At 37.7% G+C, this 13,755-nt stretch overlaps 1 protein-coding gene across 3 annotated transcripts in view; it reads left to right on the top strand.

The window, feature by feature from the left end:
- Positions 1 to 2,418: 2,418 nt before the first annotated feature.
- The window catches only part of GPR155 (G protein-coupled receptor 155), a 44,905-nt gene continuing 33,568 nt past the window's right edge, over positions 2,419 to 13,755 (top strand). For all 3 annotated transcript variants that reach the window (XM_063112179.1, XM_063112172.1, XM_063112188.1), the window contains exons 1-2: positions 2,419 to 2,603; positions 6,750 to 7,246. In XM_063112179.1, the coding sequence (XP_062968249.1) occupies positions 6,781 to 7,246 (466 nt within the window). In that variant the 5' untranslated portion in view covers positions 2,419 to 2,603; positions 6,750 to 6,780. The remainder of the gene's footprint in view (positions 2,604 to 6,749; positions 7,247 to 13,755) is intronic.

The following is a 13,755-nucleotide window of genomic DNA, read 5'->3' as shown; positions in this document are numbered from 1 at the left end:
CTTTTCTCCCCCCAGTTAGTAATATATTATAGGTCAGCACAGAATGATTAGCAGATATGATGATAGTGGAATTAAATTATTTTCTTATGGCCTTCATCAGTAATTGCTTCTCTAAGGATGACTTTTTAATGAAGTCTTTCATCTCTGCATATACTTTGTTCCTAGAGTTTCCCAATGCAACCTGCTCTTCTCAGAAACCTCATCCACTCCATATGGATGTCTCATTCAATCACATCTTTAACTCTGCTCTCTCTCTTGAGCTTCTTTTTTCTCTGTAGGGGTCTACTGAAAATCTCTACATACATCCGCTGATGGCTTCATGAGCATTTAGCTCACAGGACAGTGGGGGCTTTTATTCTCATTCTCTCACCAACTAGCTACATGTTCTTAGACAATTACTTAATCTGTCAGAACCTCAGGTGGAGAGGATGATAACTGCTTCAAGAGAAGAGACCAAACTAGATAATATCTCCAGGTTTTAGATTTTAAGTCTAAAACCAAATTCATTATCTTCCTTTTGTAACTGCTTCCCCTATTGAAATATTCCTTCCTTTCATCTTCAGATAACAGAGTGATAGAAACAATGTAATTTTAGGACTGGAAAGGATATTAGACATTCTCTAGCTCAATTCCTTCTCTTCATTGTAACGGATGAGGAAATATATAGATTCATTCAGTCCTTCCACTTCTTTAGCCCTCTCAGTCATTGGGTCCCATCAGCTTTTTTTGGTAATGTTTCTTAGGCCTATTCCATTCTTTTCACTGCCATAATCCTAGAGCAGTTCTTCACTTCCTTATGTCTTGGCTCTTCCCCAAATCACCACACTTTTTCTTGCCTTCAGTTTCTCTTTCAACTAATCCTGGAAAAGCATTCAGATTACATATCCAAAAATAGCTGATCATTAAAACATGTTTCTGTGAGGGCCGGCCTGTGGCTCACTCGGAGAGCGGGGTGCTGATAACACCAAATCAAAGGTTAAGATCCCCTTACCAGTCATCTTTAAAAAAAAATGCTCCTGTGAAAAAATATTTCATGGTCAAATAATTAGATTCAAACTCTAAGACTAACCTAAGAAACTTTCTACAGGTCACCTTTCCAGGCTTATCTTCCAGTATTCTCTGTATTAGTCAAAGCTCAATAAGTATTTATTTAATTGAATTAATCTTCATACTTTCTAAACAGAAATCCTTTTAGCCTTGAAATAACTGAGATGTTCAGAAGATAGAAAGAAAGAAAGAAAGGGAGAGAGAGAGAAATAAAAGAAAGAAGAAAGAAAAAGAAAGAAGGAAGGAGCCATATTCAAGGGAAACAAAGCAAGCCATTAAAAGTGAAGAAGCTGGTACCATGAAGGTCACAGGTTTGGATCCCCAAACCAGCCAGCTGCCAAAAAAAATAAAAAGACAGAACAAAGAAATGAAGAGAACAGGAACAAAATAATTCATGCCTTTTCTATAGTTTCAATTTCTGCTTATTTCTCTCCTGCCAAGTTTCAGTTCCTTTAACCTACCTTAGCTTACTATGATTTTTCTTAGCCATCTAGTTTTGTATCTTTGCACTAAAACTGCCAAGATGACACTAAGGTCACAGGTTCAGATCCCCTTACTGGCCAGCCGCAAAAAAATTTTTTTAATTAAAAATAAAACTGCAGAATTGATAGGAAGACGTTTAAGTTGCCAGACAGAAAAGTTAAACACACAAAGCAAAACAGAGGGTTATAAGGGACAACTGCTTGAGAGATAAGTGAGATCACATTATAAATATTTTTTAACTTGAAATAAATTTTATTCCTAAAGGCTAATTCAATTACAGGGTTTCTTCAGGTTTCAAAGCGGAGCACTATATTTGTGATACCTTTATTTCAAGAAGCTCTGGAAGTTTTCCACCAATAAAACCTGTTTCCTCTCGGTATACTGAGGGGATATGCATGTAGTTCTCCCCAATATAGAATTACATCAGTCACATACAGGGCCCTTATTCTAAATCAAGCACAGGGCTAAAGCTTTACAGACACTTTAATCTCTTTTGTTAGGAAGGTCAAGGTCACACTGCCTTGGGAAAGGTGGAAGGCAGGATTTTGACCCAGGTCTAAGTCCTTGCTTCTAAAGGACTAGGCTAACCAAGAGGGGAACGGACGGATGATACGAGGCTAGAGTTAGGCGGAAAGATGAGAAACGCCTGTTCCTGAGCTTAGGAAAAGGAAAACAAGACTGGTAATTCCCCAAGGTGGCCGCCATGTTGACAGCGGTGAGGCCGAAAGTCCCGCCTCCCGCGGCTCGCGGTTGGGCGGCTCGCGGCCGGCGGGGCGGGGCCGGGGGCCTTGGGGCCCCGAAGTTCGAGGCCGTGGGCGGGGCCTGAGAGCGAGGCGGGGTCTGGGGTGGGGCGAGGGCGGGGCCGCGCGGCCACAGCAGGGAGTCGCTGACAGGGCCACAGAGGCTTAAACCCCGCTCACTTTCCCCGAAAGTGCCTGAGCTGCTACAGCTGCCACACGGCCGCGTCGGCGAAGAGGGCTAGGGCCGGGAGATGACGCTGATTTCCTCCCTGCTTGGCCCTCTGCTAGCACCGACTCCCTTCTCCTCGCGGTCCTGGGGTTGCAGACGTACAGGTGAGATGGACCCACGGAGCGCGGACCTGCCGGTTCTGACTCGGCCCTGCAGAGACCCGGTGATCCCGCCCTAGCCCCTCGGGTCTGGGCAGGTGGACAGCGCCCGGCCCTCCGAGCCCTAGCCCCGTGGCCCGCTGCCCGAACCTGCCTGCCTCTGCCCCACAGAGCCTGCCTTTGGGACCTGCGGAACCACCCGGGAAGGCTTGCGCAGGAGAAGGGGCGGTTGTCCCCTTGGGGGACAGAACTGTCATCCCTAGTTTGGGGATCGCCTCACTGCACGTGCGCCCACCCTGTCATTCCCAGACTCTTCCCTTTATCCCGAGGGGGGCATAAAGGTACACCCCCTCCCACTTTCCCCCTACTCTCCCGCCCAGAGCTTCTGCCCAAATACCTGGGGCGTTGCGCCTAATATTCTCCCCTACACCTTTTCGGAGCATATTAGTTATGATGTTGTGACACTCCCATGCCCTGGGAAGTTCAGCCACCACCTTTTTCAGACCGCAGGCATAGACCCCAGGTTGCCTTTCCACTTCCAGTGCTGTCTTCCCAGATGTTGGGTGGTAGCTGCTCTCTGGACAGCCTACTTGGTTAGGGACTCTCCACACCCACTGTTTGGGAGGGCCAAAGTCTGTTCCTGAAGACAAGGGAAGGAGGCAGTACTCAGCGCTCTGTACCCTGGTTCTCTAGGGAGGACATCTGGTCTCCTGCAAGTAGGTGGAAGTGGGCGAATGGTGTGACTGTTGATCTTGAAGAGTGCTTTAATAGTACCACACTGCATTATGCTTTTCCCACAGGGTAAAGGATATTGGGGTGTTTGAGAAGTAGTCTACAGTTTAACGCATTACGCATTTTCTTCTAAGTTATTCACCCCTCCCCCTTCCCATTTTCACTTAATAATTGCAGTTATTTACAATCTCAGTGGCTTGTTGATGTTATATAATCCAAGTGTGAACTGGCCAGAAGCGGTTTGTATATAGTATTTCTCCAATGCCTGCCCCAGTGGGCGGTCTTTTACTGTGACAGGTCAACTTGCTTGCTCTGTGTCAAACCTTGTTTTTATAGATGAGACTGGATGTAAATTTTTTTTTTTTTTTTTTTTTTTTGTCTTTTTCGTGACCGGCACTCAGCCAGTGAGTGCACCGGCCATTCCCATATAGGATCCGAACCCGCGGCGGGAGCATCGCTGAGCTCCCAGCGCCGCACTCTCCCGAGTGCGCCACGGGCCGGCCCAAGACTGGATGTAATGTTAAAAAAACTTTCCTTGCCGTGGCTCCTGTTCATTTTTAAATAATGCTTTACAAAGCATATTTTTCTCCCGTTTAAAAAAGATTAGGATGAAATAAAACTTTATAAGCCGTTTTGATTATTTTGGCTTTCCCTTTGTTAGCAGATATTGCTTTTATAATAAAAAACATTAAAAGAATCTTCATGGGAAGGGGCAGATTACTTTTCAAAGTTTTCTTTTAATTTTCAACTAATTAAAAGTTAAACCGTGGCATTGCTACAACTACTTGACCATCACCCTAAGACAAATGAAGAGCTCTCCCTTCACTATTGAGAACCATTTAAGATCAAACTAAATTAAATTCAACTCCTCTTAATTATTTGGTATGAAACAAAAACCGATAACTTCAACACAGCCAGTGAGTGCACCGGTCATTCCTATATAGGATCCGAACCCGCTGCGGGAGCGTCGCTGCGCTCCCAGCGCCGCACTCTCCCGAGTGCATCACGGGCTAGGCCCACCATTCTTCTTCTTATTATTAGGATTACAGGTCTTAATAGCAATGGCCACTGTTTCTTGAGGGCCTACTTTGGGTTAAGCTGTGTCCGTAATATCTTTTCCACACAGTATCACTCTCAGGAGGTTTTACTCTCATTTTACAGTTGAAGAAACAAAGGTTCAGGGAGGCTACCTCACTTACTCAAGGAGCTGATACGGCCCTGAATCTGATTCTTTTCACTGAGCTACTGCTAGTTTAGTTAAAACGGTTGGCTAAAAAAATTATTGGAATACATTGATATGCTTATGTGGTACAAATAAGGGGTTGTGAACAGTATGCATTATAAATACTCCAGGCAAATATAGAGGGAATTTTTGAAAAACATTAGAAACTAGTTTATCATTTCCTTCTTTAGCACTGCCTTTCCAAGTCCACAGTTCTAAGGGCTTCAAATGTTTAACACATTTAAATAAAAAAGAAAAGAAAACAAACAAAAAAATGTTTAACACCTTTATTCAATTGTTTACCAGCTCCTCACTTCAGGTACGGGCATTTGTACAAACCAGTAGCTTTCCCAGGGTATAATTTAATGCTTATTTGGTAAACTTCAAGTATGTGGGTATTGTAGGTTTTGTGTATATTGACCACTCCTATCTAATCCTGGTAGAAAAATACTTGTCCTAATCCAGATTAAAAGTAAGGTTTTTTAAATGGTTTGGTTTATACCAGGGTAGCACGGAGAAAATTCTCTTACACACCCCCATGTATCAATTGGTGATATCTGGGCTGCCATCTGCGTTTTTCTACTGTGATGTGGGTGTTAGAGAACTTCACCTGGGCATTGTAAACTTCAGGAAGCATGAGCTTTTTAACTTTCTCTCTTGCATAATGCCACCTTAGAGCGTAAGCCCAGAATAATCACTTAGAAGTTGGCAATTGTCATCATATTAATTTCCAGTTACTAGTAAAAGCTGATTAGTTTTAGAGTTATCCAGACTTCATGTTCATTGTGTCCCTGTCAGCAAGAAAGGTGTCTGGTAATTACTGTAACGTTAGCATAAAGAATTTTTTCCTTGCCTTAGCATTTTCCGAACATCTTTAGGACATTTTATAACACATTCGGTGTCCTTTAACATTTTATGAATGCCTTTAGAACATTTTAGCATACATTTTGTGTTCTTGGGCCTGTTACTATAGTGAAAAAATTGGAATACTTTATCATACAGAAAAAAAATTTCGGTCCATACTTTATCATACAGAAAAAAACATTTCTATCCATGAACCAGATAGTGCCTGAAAGAGAGCATTGATCCATAATAGGGTAAGTAAAAGGTTTATTTAAGTGCAATTTATTATTTTAGTCATTTATTTAAAAAAGGGTTTTTAGTGTCTGCTGTGTGCCAGGTACTGTGCTAGATGTTGGAAACTGACAGTGAGAAAAACATGCTATTTCTTGCTTCTGTGACATTTAAAGTCTAGTGAAGGAGACAGATGTAAACCAAACAGTCACTCTAATGCATAGTATAATTTCAAACTAAGAAAAGTGGCCTAAACGTAAGGAACGTGATTCTATTTGAGAAAGAATTGTGGCCTAGCTATAAGGTTAGAGATGCCTTACCTGATAAAGTGAGTCCTGAACTGTATGATTTAGAGGATAAGTATGTGTTAATTATGTGGATAGTGGCACACAGGGACTATGGGCCAGTGTGTGTGGCTGGTATAAAAGGAACTAAGGTGAATTGGTGGGATGCCATCATTTTTCTTTGTTTCTGTTACACGAAAAGTTAAATTTAACTTTGGTTAAGTGACGACTCTGTGCCAGCTGTGATTATAAGGACCTTACTTAAATAACCTCAAGTTCCTATGAGGTAGGTACTATTATTGCCATTCTACAGATTAAGAAAGTGTGGCCCAGAAAAGTTAAAGTTATTGGTTCAAAGTTGGTAAGTGCTCTACTATATTCTTCTTTCTATCCTATGCTCAAGTATGACCACAGGCTAGAAAGGACCCTCTGGTCCCAGTGTGACTCCTTGAGGTAGCCCTGAGAACTTCTGAAATTTTCAGTGAGTTTGGATACAGGTGGGTATTCAGCAGAGACTCTGTGGGCCCATGCTCTTGTCCAGTCAGTGGCGCCCGATTGCGGATCACCAGAGAACTGCACGGAGCATCAGTGCAGCTGTAATATCTGTGGATCTCAATTTACTCATGCCTGATACTGAATATAGAACGACAATGTAAATGTTTAGCTGACCTATCTTTGACAGTGAAGAGGTTATTTTTAGAAACCTCCCACTTTTTTTTCATTGTATTTTTCCCTGGTAGTAGCCATTCAATAAGTAAATCAGTCTAGGTTTGCCAATGTATCATTTCAACTAGAATTTTTATTGACTTTGACACTGAATCTTTCTTACTTTCTTTCCAGAAATCTGGTTGGAGTTGGCGGGTGAGAGAAAATGAATTCTTTTTCTAATTTACCTGCAGAGAATTTAACCGTTGCCGTTAATATGACCAAGACTTTGCCTACAACAGTAATTCATGGATTTAATTCCACCAATGATGCACCTTCAATGGCAATAACAAGGCTTTTTCCAGCCTTACTAGAATGCTTTGGCATAGTCCTTTGTGGCTATATAGCAGGAAGGGCCAACATCATAACATCAACACAGGCCAAAGGACTGGGAAATTTTGTCTCTAGATTTGCACTTCCAGCTTTATTATTTAAAAACATGGTTATACTTAATTTTTCCAATGTGGATTGGTCTTTCCTATATAGTATCTTAATTTCCAAAGCTTCTGTATTTTTTATTGTATGTGTATTAACCTTATTGGTTGCCAGTCCTGACAGTCGATTTAGCAAAGCTGGACTATTCCCTATTTTTGCTACACAGAGTAATGACTTTGCATTGGGATACCCTATAGGTAAGTTATTTTTTATTTTTAAAGTTTTTAAAAAATTCAGGTGTTGTAGGAACTAATAAAATATTAGCTTTTAATTTACCTAAGCATTTGTTAGTGACAGATTCTTACTCTTGTGTCTAAGAAATCTTTCATATTTTTTTCATAAATTTGTCTTAAATTGAGATGAATTATATTTTTTCCTCAACTTCAGAGTTTAAGGATCCTTTAAATGTCTACCTAAAATAAATGGTCATATCCTAATAACTTTTGTGAATAGCCTTTCTAATAGTATTCTTTTCTTCTCAATAATCACATATGAAAGAAGTTTAGTTTCCAGAAGAGATCAGATTCTGATTTAAATTATGTAAAAAAGATATGCTTATGTCAATATAAAAAGAGTCACTATTGTATGTTAGTGGTCAAAATTTATGAATGATTTTTTTCCTCCCTTATTTTTCTTACCATTTAGAATATATATTTTACATTAAAAATTGTTTTGAGCTTGTTATTCAAAAATTCAGTGTATTTTCATTTAACTTAATTTCTTGTTTAAGAACAAAAATGGTGAGGCCTTTTTTCCTTTCCAACTTTTCCTTTTTTATCTTTCCAACTCTTTAAGCAGTCTAATTTTATGTTTTAAGGGTGTGTTTTTCTAATGAAACAGTAAATATACTAATTTGAAATGTTGGGATATCTTGAAAGGAAACACCCTCCATTTTTAAGAACACTCTGCCACTAAGAAAATGTATACCTAGTAACTACTTTTCTATCTTTATAAATTAAAGTTATGTGTACTTTGATCTTACATCGTAATGTGAGGATCTGAATATTATGTATATATTTATTCATTCACTCATTCATAGGGAACTGTTACGTAATAGTGACTGTGCTAGCTGCTGGAAATACACCTGTAAACAAAACTCTTGCACATATTGAATTTACATTTTATGGGAAAAAAGATATTAAAATTGAAATCATATCAGGTGGTGACAAGGGCCATACAAATAATGTAGTGTAGAGAGATAGGAATGAAGAGATGCTATTTGAGGTAGGGTGTCAGTGAAGAACTCTCTGATGATATGTCTTCTGAGCAGAAACTTGAATGGAACTTATTAAAGGGTACAATTGAAATCTACCATTAACTTTCAAGTTTCTTTTTTTAATTTAATTTAATTTAATTTAATTTTTTAAATTTTATTTTGTCGATATACAATGTGGTTGATTATTGCGGCCCATTACCGAAACCTCCCTCCCTCCTCCCTCTCCCCCCTCCCACCCAACAATGTCCTTTCTGTATGCTTGTCATGTCAACTTCAAGGAATTGTAATTGTTATGTCTTCTTCTCCCCCCGCCCGTTTTTTTTCTTTTGTGTGTGTGTGAATTTATTTATTTATTTTTATCTCCCACCAATAAGTGAGAACATGTGGTATTTCTCTTTCTGTGCCTGACTTGTTCCACTTAATATAATACTCTCAAGGTCCATCCATGTTGTTGCAAATGGCAGTATTTCATTCGTTTTTATAGCTGAGTAGTATTCCATTGTGTAGATGTACCACATTTTCCGTATCCACTCATCCGATGATGGGCATTTGGGCTGGTTCCAACTCTTGGCTATTGTAAAGAGTGCTGCGATGAACATTGGGGAACAGGTATACCTTCGACTTGATGATTTCCATTCCTCTGGGTATATTCCCAACAGTGGGATAGCTGGGCCGTATGGTAGATCTATCTGCAATTATTTGAGGAACCTCCATACCATTTTCCATTGAGGCTTCAAGTTTCTTATACAGTAGTTTTGTCCTCTCCCCCCATGCTCAATTTATTTCACAACTGGCACCAAAAAGATTCTAGTGAACTATGCTTTTTACCTTTCTCCTCCTTTGACCTTCTTTTCTTCCATCTTGCTTACCAGAAATAGAGAAATACTTAAGAAATCACATAACTATGAGTAAAGCAGGAGGTTTAAGAGAGGAAAAACTACGTAGATAACCGAGCTATAAATAGTCAGAAACTATACAGGTGTTTCTTTTAAGTTACTGAATTTTAAAATGAAATAAAGACTTTTGGAAATAAAAGAGCAAGGAGTTAGAGTTAATTGTTCATTTCCTCAGGAGCATTAATAATGTGAATTTGTCAAGGAATTTATGATATAAGGACCTTAGAAATGTCCCAGTACCACAGTATTAAATATTTAATAAATATTGCTGTATTTACTTTAGACATGAATTAGAAGTATATAGTTTCTTGCTCTCATAGAACTATGTAACTACACAGAGATAACATTTGTAATTTTATAGTTTACAGGGTAGTTTCTTCTTTTTTTTGGCCAAATGAAAGACATATTTTATTTATTTATTTTTTGTTTGTTTCTTTTGGCAGCTGGCAGTATGGGGATCCAAACCCTTGACCCTGGTGTCATAACACAGTGCTGTAACCAACTGTGCTAACTGGCCAGCCCCAGAGTACTTTCTTCTATACTTATCTCATTGAGTAGGGCAGATATTATTATCCTCATTTTCACATAAGTAGACAGGCTTACAGAGATTTAATTGTTTTATGCCAGGTCAAACAACCAACAGTCGACTCAGATCCAAACCTAGGTCTTCTGGTTTTAGATCCTGGGCGTTCTCTTATGTCACACAGTTATATTACATGCCAATCTAATCTTCAGAAGACCCACTCAGCCCTTGTAATACATTAGTTTTAGAGAGAATCAAAGTTTTTTTCCTCTACAGTATACTAAAAATATTCCATAAAGTGAGTAGTAGTGGAAAAAAAATTGTTAGGTGAGTTAATTCATATCGAGGCAGAATCTCCAAATAAAAAATGTAATCAGCCATTTTCATCACTGCTTTTCTATGTTCCACAGTCAGTAATAATCATGTTCTCAGCAGCGTGCTAGCCCAAGTTGCCTTGGTGATTATGTTTGTCGATTTTGAGTTGTAATTTTTGTTTTGATTTTTAAAATTTTTTAATCACAAATAATAATAAGAGCTCTTGTAACATTAGGTTGTAGATGATAACTTTACTAAAAACCAATAGTATAGACAGAAGTGCTTTCTTACACCTGCAGATTGGAAGGTGTGGTACAGAACTGTAAGGGCCTGGTATCTGCTCCCTGATGAGGTTATTTATTACTGCTGTCTGTGCCCATCTGCCTCTGACCTTGCATGGGGTGAACAGAGAAGACTGTCTCCAGAGAGAAGACCTTTTTTTTCTGTTTGTTTCATGGCCTTTCCCAGGAATTCCCACTCTCGTGTTCACAGATGAGCATTGATTGTAGCTTATAAGAAATGTCCTTTTCAAGATTGCATTTGATCCAATCTGTTCAATTTACAGATGACTCAGGAAATGCTGGCAAGGAGAAGGCAGATGAGTTAGTGAATAAAGAGAAAGGACAGCCATGTTTCCTTTTTCTGTATATTATGACAATAATAATGGTCTATGAAATTACATTAAAATGATTTATCTTTACTCAAGTGACAGGATAGTGCACTATTACAGACTGAAAAAGAAGCTCACTGTTTTTTAGAACAATTCTTTCCAAAGGTACTTTTAAAAAAATTCAAATGTGAGAAAAAACCAAGAATCTACCAAGGTGAAATGTTGATTTCAAGCAAATCGAAATGGTTCCTTGCCTCTGTCATTAAAGGATACTAATAGGGCATAGTTAAGTCCTATAATTTATTCTTCAAACAATGCTGGTAGCATAAGTACCCTGACTAATCATAATTATGCTCTAGAGCTTGAGCTGTATACAGAAAGGAAATGAAGCATTTAACTGTATGCCATTAAATAACAGAATGATCTTGTCTGGGTCTTTGTGTTATGTGCTAGGGATTGAAACCCTGCAGGAATCAAAATAGGAGCCCCAGTGGGTGGCTAATTTTGTCTCTTAGTTCTTCAGAGCTATATAATAACTCCTTATAATGGAATTCTCCCCTCTCTCCAAGAGCCTTATTTATAAGCATTAATTAATTAGAACTTAGTAGTTGATATAATTATTATAAATCTAATTTTAGTTATTATAGGTCACTGCTTTCATACGTATTTTTTTCAGATTTGAAAAGCCACCTTCAGATTGGTAACAAGAGAAAAGCACAGCACAGCCAGTTTATAGATAAAGATGTAATGTTAAGTAAATACACAGATAAATTTCAGAAGTAGACTAAAATTCCCATGTTGAACTCTGTTCTTATAGTAATTTAGCAAGTATTTATTTAATCAAAAGTTTTTGCTCTCCTCCTAAACTGTATTTCTTTTGCCTTTGTATACTTGTTCAACTGACTTAATATACCCCAATAGTAACCAGCTTTATAAATATTCAGAATGTGTAAAAAGGATACAAAGTTTCAGTTAGGAGGAATAGGATAAGAGATCTATTGTACAACATTGTGACTACAGTTAATAGCAACGTATTATACTCTTGAAAATTGCTAAGAGAGTAGATTTTAAGTGTTCTCACCACTTAAAATAAGTAAATAAGTAAAATAAATAAGCCAATACATATGTTAATTAGCTTGATTTAACCATCCATAATGTATATATATTTGAAAACAACATGTTGTACATGATAAATATATACACTTTTTATTTGTCATTAAAAAATTTTTTTTAAAAGAGCAAAAATAAATTTAAAGTGGATATATAAGGAATGGATTAACTGATAGCAATTAGATACAAATTGCTGTGTGTCACAAAATACATTCTTAACTGTGTCTGATACCTTTGGCATTCATTGATGTGTTAGCTAATTCCATTCAGCAAGTATTTTCAGCTTTGCCCAGCACAGTACTGGGGACTGTGGGTTATAAAATTATGCCTTCAAGCAACTTAGAATTTGTTGAGACGGCACTAAATGAAACAAAGTACCATAGCATTCCAGAGAAGGGGAGATTAATGATGTGTCCAGGAGACTTGGTGGAAGAAGTAGTATCAGGCACAGGCCTTAAATAGTAGACAAGATTTAGGTATGAAAGGAAAGATTTCAAGAAGTTAAATGGTGATGGTATGATCAGCTTCTAGAACCACTAATTATGAGCATGGTGTTTGTCTGGTGTGACTATGACATTAAACTGGCTGCATTAAGGAGTAGTTAAGGGATAAGTTGAATAAATAAGGGACCAATTGTGGAAACTGGGCTGTGAATGTCAAAAGAAAGGTTTTATAGTTGTTACTGTAGGTGATGAGAACCCTGGGAGAACCTTAACTTTTGAAAGTTAAAATTAAAAAAAAAATTTCATTGGAACATATTAATTATACATATTTGTGGGGTATAGAGTTATGTTGCTTTTCTTTTTCTTTTTTTTCTTTTTTTTGTGGCTGACCAGTATGGGGCTCTGAACACTTGACCTTGGTGTTATAACACTGCGCTCTAACCAACTGAGCTAACTGGCAGTTGTATTTCAATGCATTCATACAATGTGTGATGAGCAAATCAGGTTAACTATCATATTCATCGTTACAAAACGTAATCATTTCTTTGTAATGAAGACATTCAATCTCCTCTCTTCTAGTCATCTGATAACATGCAGTAAATTATTGTTAATTATAAATGCCTAGCTCGACTGTACACCCTGAAAGTCAAGATTTAATTAATTAATTAATTAATTAATTTTTGATGGCTGGCCAGTACAGGGATTGTATCCTTGAAAGTTAAGATTTAGATGGTACTGTTAGCAGTGAATAAAATGGATGAAGGGAGTGGCTGAGAAAAACTAAAAGAGTATAGGTCAATGAACACATTAAATAATCTAATTTGGAGATTATTGACTAAGGATAGTAATAAGAATCAAGAAGAGAAAATACAAAAGATCCTGCAAAAGAAAGTGATTGGACAGCTATAGATAATAAAAACTGTTGCTCAAATTTGCATTAGCTCTTAAAACAATCTAAAGTCCATTATTATGTGGTGGTGGTTACCTACTAGTGTGCCAGGAAAGTAAATTTCTGGAAAAAGGCATTAATATAAGGGGATTTGAGTATATCACAGAACTATAGTTGTAAGTTGTTATAGGAAACATCTTATGCATTTTATTATGACTACTTAGGAAAAATTCTTGTACTCAAACTGAAAACAGAAGACTTTTCCAAAATATATACTCTATTTAAAAAATTGAGTGCTGGGCAAGTATGGACGCCTTTCTCTTAGAGATAAAATATCTAATCAGAAGTGTAGTTATCTAGAAATAGTTAGCAAAGGTGCTTCATTTTTAGGGCCAGCCCGTGGCTCACTTGGGAGAGCATGGTGCTCATAACACCAAGTCAAGGGTTAAGATGCCCTTACCATTCATCTTTAAAAAAAAAAAAAAAAAAAGTGTTTCATTTTTATTTAAATGAAACATGAAAGAAAACCACTAAGTTATACAGCTACATTTCTAACTTGGAAATCAGAGGAAAGAATTTATGAAATTTTATGTAATCAAATATTTTTTTAACCACTGCTTCATTTTGTAGATATTATAGACATCTGTATGTGCCTAGCTGGAAAAAAAAGGAATTGAACCTTATAAAAAGTAGGTGTTAGCTTA

This window comes from Cynocephalus volans, chromosome 1 (assembly GCF_027409185.1).
Source record: "Cynocephalus volans isolate mCynVol1 chromosome 1, mCynVol1.pri, whole genome shotgun sequence".
Lineage (NCBI taxonomy): Eukaryota > Metazoa > Chordata > Mammalia > Dermoptera > Cynocephalidae > Cynocephalus > Cynocephalus volans.
Note: the sequence above shows the minus strand (reverse complement) of the source record. Positions and strands in the feature narration are given on the sequence as shown.